The sequence below is a fragment of the Bombus affinis genome, chromosome 15 (genome assembly GCF_024516045.1).
Source record: "Bombus affinis isolate iyBomAffi1 chromosome 15, iyBomAffi1.2, whole genome shotgun sequence".
NCBI classification, from domain to species: Eukaryota; Metazoa; Arthropoda; class Insecta; order Hymenoptera; family Apidae; genus Bombus; species Bombus affinis.
The window spans coordinates 2,760,978-2,773,643 of NC_066358.1; the positions used below are offsets into that span (position 1 = coordinate 2,760,978).

The following is a 12,666-nucleotide window of genomic DNA, read 5'->3' on the forward strand; positions in this document are numbered from 1 at the left end:
GAAATTACATTATTCAGTGTATCACTGAATTTTAAGAAAATTTCTAACGAAGGCATCAAGATTTCATTACACATTGGCTCTCAGGAATAATTGCATATTCGTGTGTTCTTCTTATATCAATCCATATTTGGAAAAAATGTTATAAAAGTGATTGGAAATATCATGATGAGGATGGTTAAAGGTATCTTTTATCCCACCTAGACAATTTCTTAATACGTAAAATGCTTTAAAAGAAATTATAGAAGCTCGATTCGAAGAATTTTCGTATTTTAGCTTCTAATGAAACTAGTGTAAACCAGTTTCTCATTAAGAAAGATACATAAAATTTATACGAACATCGCTTTTATCAAATACTGTATGAAACTTCACAAGTAACCAGTTGTTACTTACGTTAAATTAGTCAAAGTTTTATTTGAAAAAATAACATTTTATATATATCAATTTAATATAAAATGAGCGAGAACAAAACATCTTTGGTAGCTCCGACGAAATTGTAATAGGAGAAAAGCGTTCCGTTCCTTACACTTCGTTGAATGAACGTAAAAAGTGACTCACTGACTTCCTTTCTGCAGCAGTTCTCTAATTATAAAGATATTTGACCGAGAGAAAGTGTCGGCCAGTAAAATTACGATACTTTTTTATTATCCGATCTATTTACTATCCGATCGATTCATTTTCTCTCCCCTCTATTATTACTTTTATTCATCATTTGCAATCTGTTGACAATTTATTTTTCTGTTTTGATTTATTTTTCTATCTATCTGTTTATTATTTTGTTTTATTTATCTATTTCTCACTTCCGTTACATTGGTCGGATAATAATTAATGTTATTAAAACCTAATTTAAACTTAGAAACCTGGTGACGATTGATCATGCTACTCTGTTTGTACGAGACAGTTTTACCGGTTACCTTGACATTTGGGGTAGTTTCATAGTTTTTAAGGAGTTCTTAACGAAGAAGAGAAACATTATGTTATTTACTTGTCTCTTAACATTTGAGGCTTACGACTTCCAGACCATATCTAAACGAGACGAAAACATTATACGGTTTAATTAGATTCATTCTTGAGTTTCCTTAACTCTTCGGGTCAACTCACTGCCTTCAACGATACTTTAACGAAGCGAAGATTGTGTACCATCTATATCGGTCCTTTACAATTTAAACAAATTTTTGAAGAAAATATCCGCTAATCAAATTTTCTATTAGGAATAAATTTCACAGAAGTGTTATAATAAAGTATGCACGATTTATTATTTATTATTTATGTATCATGTAGAAAAAATAAAAATTAAAAAATGAAGAGGTAAATGTTATACTATACGCTGTGGATGATTGAATTATTCATTGGATAATTGCTCACATTGAGATTCAGTAGAAAAATTATAGTAAAGTAAAGATAATCTGCTATTTAAATATGTACATTTGTGTATGTGAAATGAGGCAATAGTGTCATTCGTTGCAATATCACTATTTAATGATGTTATTAGATAATACGAAATATTGTTAGAAAATGTAGAAATGTTTTCCAAAGGAAGAATCAAGGCGTTATTATCAATGTAAATCTTTTACTAAATTAAATAAATACTACCGCAAGACTTGTAATAATAAAATCTATGAATAGTTTTCTGGATATATTAAATATGCTAAAATAAAGTGATAGTACTATATATTTATTATTTATTATTATTTATATAAATTCAAATTGTATTTTTCATTTATTTTTCATTTGTATTTTTCATCTGTATACATAGCATATCTGTATATCTATATGTATATTGCATACTTATATAAAATCACAATTCTGTGTGACTATAATGAATTCTAGTGAAACGAGGTTTAGAACACTCGTAATTCAATAATAAATAAAGAACAAAGAATATAATGAATATTTATGTTCATAAAATAAAATAAAATAAAATTGTTCGCATTTGAAGAATAAAAGTAATTTTCAAAGACATTCAAATGATAATATCTTAATAATATTTAGTATTTCAACAAAAGATCGATCTTGAGAATTTGCAAATATTAAGCAGGAAACATTACGCGCATTTAAAATATGCTTAATCAGCGTGCATCGCATGTAAATTTATTAAAGTAACGAAGTCTCATAAGTTCTGACAAGGTGGCATCGTTTTTTCGCACACGAAAAAGCAGCAATGTTCCTAATATAACTCCAATAGTTTTCCAATCGATCACTTGCATAGGCAAGTCAGCAAGTCTTCTTGTCAGTCAGTTTTGCAATTACGCAATCGCGGTCAGACAACTGACTGCACGACCGATCGGTGATCGCGTTGCATCGATCGTTCGATGTATCAAGCGGAACTTTGGGAGTTTTAGAGTTTAGAGTTTTGGCATGACAATCTCCAATGTTCTAGAAATCTTGGAAATTTGAAGCTTTGAAGAAATATTAAATATTGAAATTGTGACATTCAAACTTGGAAGTTTTTGTAAGATGATTCAGTTTAATAAATCTTAAAATTTGACAATTACACATATAATTATTTATTATATTATCATCTTGTTTCTATATAGGTATTTTATACTTACGGAAAAATGCGACGAGTGTATGTTACGATATAATGTTGTTGGACGATGATGAATTTAGAATTTTCGTCGAATCTCGATTCTGCACATCAACTAAAATAAAAAAAAAAAAAAAAATAAATAAATAAGACTTGCGAGTTGCGTAGGAAGACAATCTTATCATCAAAATCTTAGGAACCCTAACAATTTTTAGAACCTTGTGCCTTGTATGTGTTTGAAAGAATTTCTAAGATCTTCAACAAAATCTTCGAAATCCAAATAACCTTTAATCGTCTACAGTATTAACAACTTATCGCTGTGTCATTGTATCTTGTTAGGCGTATATGCGTTCCATAACATTGTGATTAAATAATCTTTTTATTGCAATTATAATTAGTCATCAGGCTTCAACCGTGATAAATTATAATTGCCTTTTCTTGTAATCAATCGAAATGCTAATCGCAAAAAGCCAGAAACTTGCATAAAATCTTAGAAATCGAAACAACGATTTTCAGCAATCTTGCACCAAATCTTAGACACTCAACCAAACTCACCAGACATTCTACAGATATCGTCAAACTCTAGCAAAAAAGAAAACAAAGAAATATTTTTGGCATATTATGCTCAAAGCTGGGATACGTAACAGCTCGAAGCTCGACCCAGTTTCTAAATTCCTCGTTGACGTAGCTAAACCGAACAACACTGAATGAAACGGTCTGAATCTTTCCTTATCAAAACGTTATCACTGACAGATAAGGGTTTTTCCTTTATTTACGAACAAGTAAAATACCTGTTGCAGCGCCGAAAGAGTTGACAGGTAATTGCAGAAACGGCTGAATGCGGCCGTCTGGTACAGCGATGTCGTGACAACTGAGCTAAGCTTCGTTACCGTTTGACTTTGACCCCTATTCTCCCTCTTTTCGACGTTCATTGATGGTATCCCCATCCTCTAACTTCGATAAAGATTAAATTCGAATGATACGCATTAGAGGAAGCGCGGATTACACTCTGAGCGAGGAGCACGGGAGGATGACCGTTGATGCGCTCACCGTTATGATATACTGACTCACATTATTAAATATTTTCGAGTGATTAAGGTGAGATAAATTTAATTTTAAATTAAATTTTGCCAAAACATTTATTTAATTCCTCGTTGCGATCAGCAACAAAGACATTTTTTAAATTTATTCTATCGATTCAAAATGATTCTTGGTGTGTCATAATAAGAAAAAATTTGTTCATAAGTGGCTAACAAGAGAAGATATTATCGATGATCGAACCCCTGATGATTTGCTGTAATTTAAAATTCTTAATGAAATAAAAAGGGCAAAACTTACTAAGTGATCTAATAACTTTGTACTCGTCGTTTGACGTCAGACTTTAGAGAAGCTTTTAAGTCACGGGATTTTGGGCAAACCCGCGCGCCTAAATACCTTGGATTTCGGTAGTTAATGAATGTCACTAGGTGTAAGCTTTCCTACGTTCAAGGTTCTAGTTAGGAAGTTTGTTAAGCCTCGCTGCTACGGTTTACAAATTAAACAGACTTTTGGTCTTCAGGCAACTTTCCACTTGTTCTCTTGTTAGAGGGACACGTTCTCGATGGTTCGCTACTAGTTTCAATTCTACCGCATAGCTGTAATTTAAAACTATATATAACTATAATAACGACACAGTAGTAAAGATATGCGACGACAATCGTGTGGTGTGACGTGCATTGCGTTCAACTCATTGAAATTTCCGGCCTCAACGTTCGATCTGTCAAACACGAAACATGACCGTTCGCAATGTACTAACAATGAAGTAACTCAACTTAACAAGGTGCTAAATAGTTCTCGATTAGGTGTTACGTTTATTATAGGAGTTTTGTAGTTTTGTCATGCCTTGTTTCCAGAATACAGCCGCATATAATGCGAAGGAGCAAAACGAGAGGCTAACTGATATCGAAGACATGGATTCGCCTGGCATGGGGATTAACACAAGAACAATTCCACCATTGTGCTACGGAAGAAACATGACATTCCCGCGGCCAGCCTCTTCTTGTAGCCACAGACACGAGCTTCCAGCCATTGTCACCGAGGGTGAAAGCTGTAGACGTCTTGCGGAGGTAAGCAGATACTATTAGTCAGGAATAACAACATTTATATGTACTTCGTTACACTGCGTATGTTTATGCATTTATGGGAAATTGTTAGAATACCCATAATATATAGAGATATATAAAATATGGGTACATGTAAAACGCTCGTGATATTTAGTAGGTGGAATAAATTTCTATTTAGGTTGCATCTTTTAGTTTCTCTTATAAAACTAGGAAATTGCTATGAGAATTAATCGATCATTTTTATCGCTTCTTTCTCTAAAGAAAAAGATTTAATAAATTTTGAAGTACATGAAAAATCTCACATTGGCTATTTTGACTATCTCGATAGTTCCAATGTTAAATTAAAAACTTCCAAATTATCATGATAAATTCGATGAAAAATCTAGTATTTCGACCACTTTGATAGCTTCAATTCTAAAAAAAATTCAATTTAAAAAAATTTCAAATTCTATAAAAAATCACGAGTCAACGTTCCGCCATTTCAATTACTTTAAAAATACCATTAAATACTTCGATAGTTCTATTGTTAAATTAAATTAAATTAAATTAAATTAAATAAAAATTCGAAATTTCAAATTCCTCTCAAATGGAAATATTACACATCTGTAAAATCAATCTCTATCTTTCCATCTCGCTTCAGCAACAAGAGAACAATTCGTGTAGCGATGGACAACTGTCGGGTGTGATGCCGGATGTGGCGATGGCGACAGCCTCTTTCGGAGCATTGCAGCTGATCGAGGAGCAAGAATTGGAGCTGGACCTAGGGGATGGAGCTTCTCATCTTCTGCAGCACGTTTCGCCATCGAATGGAACGATGGGCTCCCACAGATCATCGCTTCCTCATCCCCATCAGAGGCACTACACTGGCCCGCCTCCTCCTCCGTACATGTACCACCGAGCTGGCACTGCCTTACCAAGATTTATTTAAGATTTCTACGAGATAAGAGGACTGTATGGCAACTATAACCACCCTTAATCGGGTCGTTCGTTTCGACGAACGAAATGGAATCACTAGGTGTACTCTTCATGTACTGCCGAGTTTGTTTTCTCAGAAGTTAGACTAGCAAAAGAAATATCTCTTGGTTGGTCTCGCGAGGGTTCAAATGAAATTAGATGAATTTAAAGGTTGGATATTTTGATTAAATATTGCTGTTGTCTGCGACCGTATAGGACGCTTCTGAGAAATATAGTTGTAGACGTTTAGAATTATTAATTTGTGTACCTGGCACTTCGAGGCACTTGATCTCGTTAAACGAGAACATTACGAATCGAAGGCTCGTATAAAAGATGATCCTTGTTCGTGTTTGTCTCTCTTCAGAGTGATAAGATACTTGAGCAATTTTTTGTTGCGTTTAATACGTTTCAATTCTTCTAAACGAAATATTTGTTATATCATATAATCGTAAGTGTCGGTAAATTTTCGTTCGATGGTAAATCTAACATTTGATTATTAGAACGTGTTTGAAAAGTAAAAAATTTTTTACACAGATCATTTTGTTATGAGCTCCTCGGTTAACACTATTATCTATTAATACTAACAACATATAATAATATGTTAATACAATATTCGGATACCGCGATGTTAGGTCAGTAAGTCTTCGAATGCTCGAGGAGACGCTGTAACTGGAAAATTATCCAAGCATCCTACACAGTCGTGCAAAATACGTATTAAAATGGCTATTCTAAGGCGATTCGTCCAAATTTCATTCCAATCTTCGACACCAATCTCAGGGCCTTTTTCTCCGCTAAAGAAGTTCAAATCCTAGAAGTATTTTATACTTCGGCGAACGCGAATGGGGCCCGTCCGCTGCACGAGGTGTTAGTTTTTAATTACTTTGTAAAAGGGCGCCTAAAAGGTGGACACTTCGTGCATGTCTCGCGTCGCGAGTATTCACGATATACGAAATCATTTGAGGTCAACGATTGATTCGTTGAAACGATCGATATTGGTAGGGCGCCTGCCGAGGCTTCTGTGATACACGAAGACGTACTTCTTGTGGTTCATATCGCGGCGAAGATTAAGCGTGCTGCGCGTTGATGAAATAAAACTTCTTTCTTGCGGGTACAAATTTACTGATACGACGAAGAAGAATACTATTGTACGTACTGGTTTATTTAAGCGCAGCTTAACGAACGTAGAGGACCCCTTGATTTCCAGGATACTTATGCAGAATATCTCAGGGTTTAACAACTGTGTCGACGTATCTTATGATGTCAGTAAGCAAAAAATGTTATATAAATATAGGTCATTTAAAGTTTTATTAAAAAGTTACGATAAATGAAGGTCATGGAAGAATGATACGATATATTACACCTGTTGTTTTTCATATGAGTTCGATTTTAAAATCCAATATCTGGTTTACCTATCGGTTCTTGGGTTTCCTAAAAAAAATATTTATAAAAAAAAATATCCATATTTTAAATGTTGAATTTTCCATAAAACTTCATGTATTTATCACTTATTGCTAAAAGGTCAGTATATTTGAATTGAACAGTTTGTTCCTGCTTTTAACTATATTATATCAAAGTACACTCTTTTATCCATTAAATAATATGAGAATTAGAAAATCAAAAATATTGTACTTATCATATATTTTTCCTGCAACTTTTATACGATATATGAAGGGAACAGTAATGGACTTACGATTACTAAATATGATACAACATAAGCATAAATTTACGATCGATGTAACCATTAGCTGTTAATACCTTAAATTGCATTTTAACAAAGCTTTAAACGACTTACGTTTATATAATATTTTGTGTTTGATTAAAGTTCAACTGTTAAACCCTAAAACGTTCTGTATATATATAAATATAAATATAGATATAAATATATATATATTTATAATTGTAAGCCGGATTCGGGAGACAATTCGATCGTGGAAAGTTCATGCTTGTTAGGTACAATCATGTAATAATAAATGTAACTTCTAGGTGCAGACGCGTGCGAAATGCAGATGCAGCTGTGGTTCATGTACATACGGGCACCGTGTATATGTACATGTGTGGATACAAATTGCGTGTGACTATGTGTTAGGTACACAAATGCGCGAGCTCTCTAAGTACCATTTAAAGTGTTAATTAGACGATTATGTCGCCGATGTTGCGAGAATGAATGAGTGAATTGTCGAAGAAAAGAAAAAGCGATAGAATGTATGAGAGAAGAAAGAATGAGTTCTGAGAAAGGACGAGAGATATAGAGAAATTGACAAATGAAGAATTTCAAGAGAGAGAGAGAGAGAGAGAATGTTATCATGGTGGAGTGGAAGAGAAAGAGAATGAAGGTCACACGGAACGTGCAGGTATATATGATCAGTGTTTCTGAACAGTCATTGTTCTTTATTTAAATTGAAATGCCGCTGTGGGGTATGACCTTTGCTAATTCATATTACCTATGATATTCAATAAAAATTATTTAAATATTAGTAGATGCACTTTATCTTCGAGCAGCGTATCATTAAATTATTATTTTTTACGTCCAGTCGGAGCGTAATCGACTGATTTTTGCGTTTGGAGAGGTGCGCGTAGATCTCTAAACGGTTTTTTCGTCGATTCTTCCCGTTGTTAAAGTTACGAAACCTTAAAGTTTCGTATTGTTCGTTCGCTGTACAATATTTCGAACATATCGTGTTCAGATGGTAGCCGAAAAACGTCGACCCTTGTTTTCGTACAACGATAATTCCATAGTTTCTTTCGTTTCTTGTCATGAAAGCAACAAGACAGAAATAAAAGGATGTTCATTACGAAAGAAAACCTGCGCCTCCGTTATTTTACATGATTATTCGCAGATTGAGCTGAAGTTGTAAATCTTCGTTCTTTCTTTTCCTTTTTTTTTGTTAAAATCCAAGCAGAGAATATAGTGGATATTGAGGACGTGCAATGGCGAGACTGCCTTTCACAATACCGTAAGGAAATTATTTCTTTCTCGTTAAATTGGTGAGACTATTACGTAACATCGACGTGGATTTTCTCGAATAAGAAATGAGTTTTATTCTATACGAAATCGACAAGATTGATTTGTGGTTCACTCGTCATTGTTCACGTCTATTTCACTGAATGATGCGTACTTTTGTAGCTAGTTATTTCCACTGTTCTTACTCGAATTTCTTTTTGTTTATACCGTTGTTATTTTGTCTTTTACCAATTTTTCATTCCGTAGCGAAGACTTGAAGCTTTGTATATGGTATTTTAATTTATAAATTATAAACCCATTTTCTCGAAATTTTTGGCGTTCTTTAATATTTCGATCCACACCAATTTCACGCATGGTTTCGATCAAAATTCACATTACATACTGTATATATGCCATTTTAATTCACATCGTTGCTCTTCTTTAATTCCTTCGTTATAATAACTCCTTCCTTGTAATTTTACCTCCCACATTTCATTGTTTTCTTTCAGTTTCGTTGAATTTGGTCCAGTTCCTTGAATCCGAATTTTCTGCATTAAAATAACTTTTCTTCAAGTGGATATTTAATGGAAAATGACGTCAAAGGAAGTAATTACACGTTATCATGATGTTAATTATAATTACAAATAGGAACGTTATGTGCATAAGATACGACTAAACATAAAATTCAGAAAATTTGAATATCATGCCGTTTAGAAAATTTCAATATCATGAATTACTTGTATGTAGAAACAATATTACATCACCCATATATATCGCATACAACGTGATGAAATTATTGTACAGCATCGAGACCATATCTATAGAAGTAATATTACATCAACTGTTGCTCCTTTGAAATCGAGCAACAATCAAAGGAATCTTAATTTTACTAGAAACATGAAGCGTAAAAAATATTTTAATAGGTTTATATTATCCAAGAGTTTAAAATTACTCGAAGTCAAATAAATTAACGGCTGACAATGAATGTAAAGGCTTAGGAAAATATTTCAAATTTACCTTAGCGGTCATAAAGTGATTTCTAGTAATTTGCTTTTCAAACACGCGCAGGTAGCTTATCATGTAACATGAAAAATTGTCTACATACCGTCTAGAACTATAAGAACTATAATTTCCAGCGTTCATAAATCTCTTCCAAAGTCTCTCGCGATCTTTTCGAATCTACACTGTCTGCTAATACGAATACAGTTACTATTCAGTTTCCACGAATACACACTACATATCATTCTAATTCATGTTGTTCTTGCTCTTCGGTTCTATATCAGTTTATCTCATTTTCAGTGGTTGTAAACGAATTTACAAGTTTTTCTTTTTAAAATCTGTAGTATGATTTAACCGTGATATTGAAGCCTATTTCAATCACAGTTCCGAGTTGAATAAATACGTTCGGATGTACATGCGTAATAATTTGTTATTCTTTCGCCACGGTTCTATTTATATACATGTTGACTTATTCTAGTTCCTCAGTGGTTGTGTATAAATTTCGTTTAACCTTTTTCGAAATTTGTGACGTAATTTAATTATCGAATCTAAGTCAATTTTATTTATAGCTTCGATTAAAACATTACATTACATCATTTCGATTCATGAAACTTATCTATATATCATCTAATTTCAATGGTTATGAATAAATTTCATATAATTTTTTTCGAAATTTATGACATGATTTAACTATCGAATCGAAGTCAATCCCACTCGCAATTTCTACCACCACGAACACGATTACATCATTTTCATTCCTATCATTCTTCCACTTCGCTATTCGAACATTTCCCTTATAACTTTACTTTCCGTTCCATTGTTTCCCTAAGCGTTTGTCCGCCAAATACACGGACACAACCTTTTATTGCGGAACATGAAAAACTGCCTACATATCATCTTATCCCAGTTTCAGTGGTTGTGAATGAGATTCTTCGCAATATTTTTTTCATTCTCCACTGGAACTCGATATGGCACGCGCGGCGCATCGCAAATAGAACAAGTAGCTCTAAAAGGCAAATTTCAATTTACGTAACTCAGACGCGGCTGAGAAATCATCGAAGACACTTGCTGCGGGCGGAATTAATTGCGAACGCAACAACGGTGCCCGATGAACGTAAGAAGGCGAAAGAATTTAATAGTGAGTAAGAATCGAGACTCGAAGGAAGAAAATTTTCTGTATATCGTAGTCATCGATGGAATTATTTCATCAAGGTATTAGAGAGAAACAATTCTTTTACATGTCGCGTGTTTATACGTCGATTATCGAGTCTTTTGATCGTTCACCCGTATCTCTATCTTATAATTGTTTAGCGCGAGAAATACGACGCAAATTTTATACAGAATGTTTCGCAGTTCGGTGTACAAACTTTGCCCCGACATGTTCTACATAGGTAGCGATAAGGCTAGAACGTCAGGTAGAAAAAAAAGTACGTAAATACTTCGTTAAAAAGTTATAACAAAAATATGAAACCTAGAGTTTATACATAAGTATGTAGCGGCACATGAGTCATAGGACGAAAGCGATCGAGAACGACTCATGTTTTTGTTGTTGTGCCTCGGAACACGGGCATAGCCTTGACGCTCGAAACATATCAATAGATAAAACAAAGTTACCTTTATGGGCAACTCATCTTAGACAAATTCAAATTTTTCGACAACCCCCCCCCCCCCCCCCCCCCCCCGACCAGTATAAATAAACGGATGCGATCGTGGGTGAATCAATATATACTAAGTGACACGAATTATCGATCAATATCTACGAGTCGGGTTTTCCGCGAACGAACATGCACTATCATTATGAATACAGTAAATGAAAAGTACAATCGGCAGATTGTACTTTTATTTATTTATTTATTTAAGTTATTCCAGATATATTTGACAGGTTGCGACAGCAATCTCTCGCTCTCGCTATTTCATATTATCTATCCTCAACCAATCCTCTATAAGTACTTATGTGTGATGTGAAAAGTTAGTACAAACGAGTTTCACGAACAGCGTATCAGCCGTAAAATTATGCGGTGCAAAATTACAGTCCGTAGCTGCATAGACGTAGAAATAGTTTCGCAGATCCATAATGTCGGCGTTGTATATAGAAGAGACGGCCAGCGCGAGTTACAGAGGTGGTCGTCAAAGGGTTAAATAGTCTCACATCAGCCAAGTAGGTCAGCGAAGTAGATTTGTCCGCCGCAGATTATACCATGCGTATCTCTGTTCCTTTGCTTCATCTAGAAGCCTCTATGTAGCAAGTTGATTCCTTTTTTAACGATGATGAAAAGGATCGAATAATTGGCAGTTGGTCCTTTTCTTCGATTTTTATGGTTATTTCTGGATTACTTCGTCGTTAAGTAATATTCTCTCATGTGTACGATTTCTTTACGATCGATTTAGTCAAAATTAGATCAGTTCGCTTTAGGAACGAAGCGTCGATTGCGATCAGTGACGTTATCGTTACGTAAATATTTAAAAAAAAGGGGGGAGATCGAATTTTGTAGATGGTTTTTTAAATCGAGATTTATTGCAAATTTGGTTTGCTCTCGAAAGAATACAGAACTGTTTTTTAGAAATTGATCGCTCACGCTTTTTAAGGAGTTAGTTTTAAGGATTATTTATTATTCAATTAATTATTAAAATAGATATTTTTACATTTATAGAAAGATATTAAGATTTTGAATAGAAGAGAGAAACATAGTTTATTATTAGTTAGGTAGAAATTGGTTTTAAGGATTGTGTTAGGGGATAATCGGTTATTTTTTGCACAAGTATATTTGCAGAGGATCTTGGAAAAGTAAGATGAATGTTTCTGAACTTATAGAAAGTGACTTTTTTAATGTAAGAGGAAGATACAGTTGGAAAAAATGTAATGAAGATTTGCAAATAATTCGATTTGCTACACGACGGTTTCTCGAGCGTAAGGTTTCTCGAATTGAATCGTTGAGCAAAGTTACGCTCTACTAATCAATTTTAATTTGCATTTAGCGCATGTCTGTATATTCAACGATAAGCCTTATCATACGATGTACTTACATTGTCGCTGTTAGGGCACTGAATATTTTCTTAATGCGCGCTTCATGTTTGCTTTGATCAAAGTGATTTAGGGCAAGCAATTTAATCTTCGTTAATTTTGAAAGGATTCAAATTTATAAAAA

General features: G+C 33.9%; 1 protein-coding gene and 1 long non-coding RNA gene across 6 annotated transcripts in view; one reads left to right on the top strand and one right to left on the bottom strand.

Annotated features, from left to right (window-relative positions):
* LOC126924934 (BTB/POZ domain-containing protein 7) overlaps positions 1-8,851 on the top strand; it is a 29,746-nt gene extending 20,895 nt beyond the window's left edge. For all 5 annotated transcript variants that reach the window (XM_050739964.1, XM_050739962.1, XM_050739967.1 and 2 more), the window contains 2 exons: positions 4,417-4,629; positions 5,267-8,851. In XM_050739964.1, the coding sequence (XP_050595921.1) occupies positions 4,417-4,629; positions 5,267-5,554 (501 nt within the window). In that variant the 3' untranslated portion in view covers positions 5,555-8,851. The remainder of the gene's footprint in view (positions 1-4,416; positions 4,630-5,266) is intronic.
* LOC126924984 (uncharacterized) lies at positions 8,443-10,657 on the bottom strand. Its single transcript, XR_007713766.1, has 2 exons — positions 9,627-10,657; positions 8,443-9,053 (listed from the first exon to the last, which is right to left on the bottom strand). It is a non-coding gene; the product is annotated as an uncharacterized LOC126924984 (long non-coding RNA).
* Between the last annotated feature and the right edge of the window lie 2,009 nt (positions 10,658-12,666).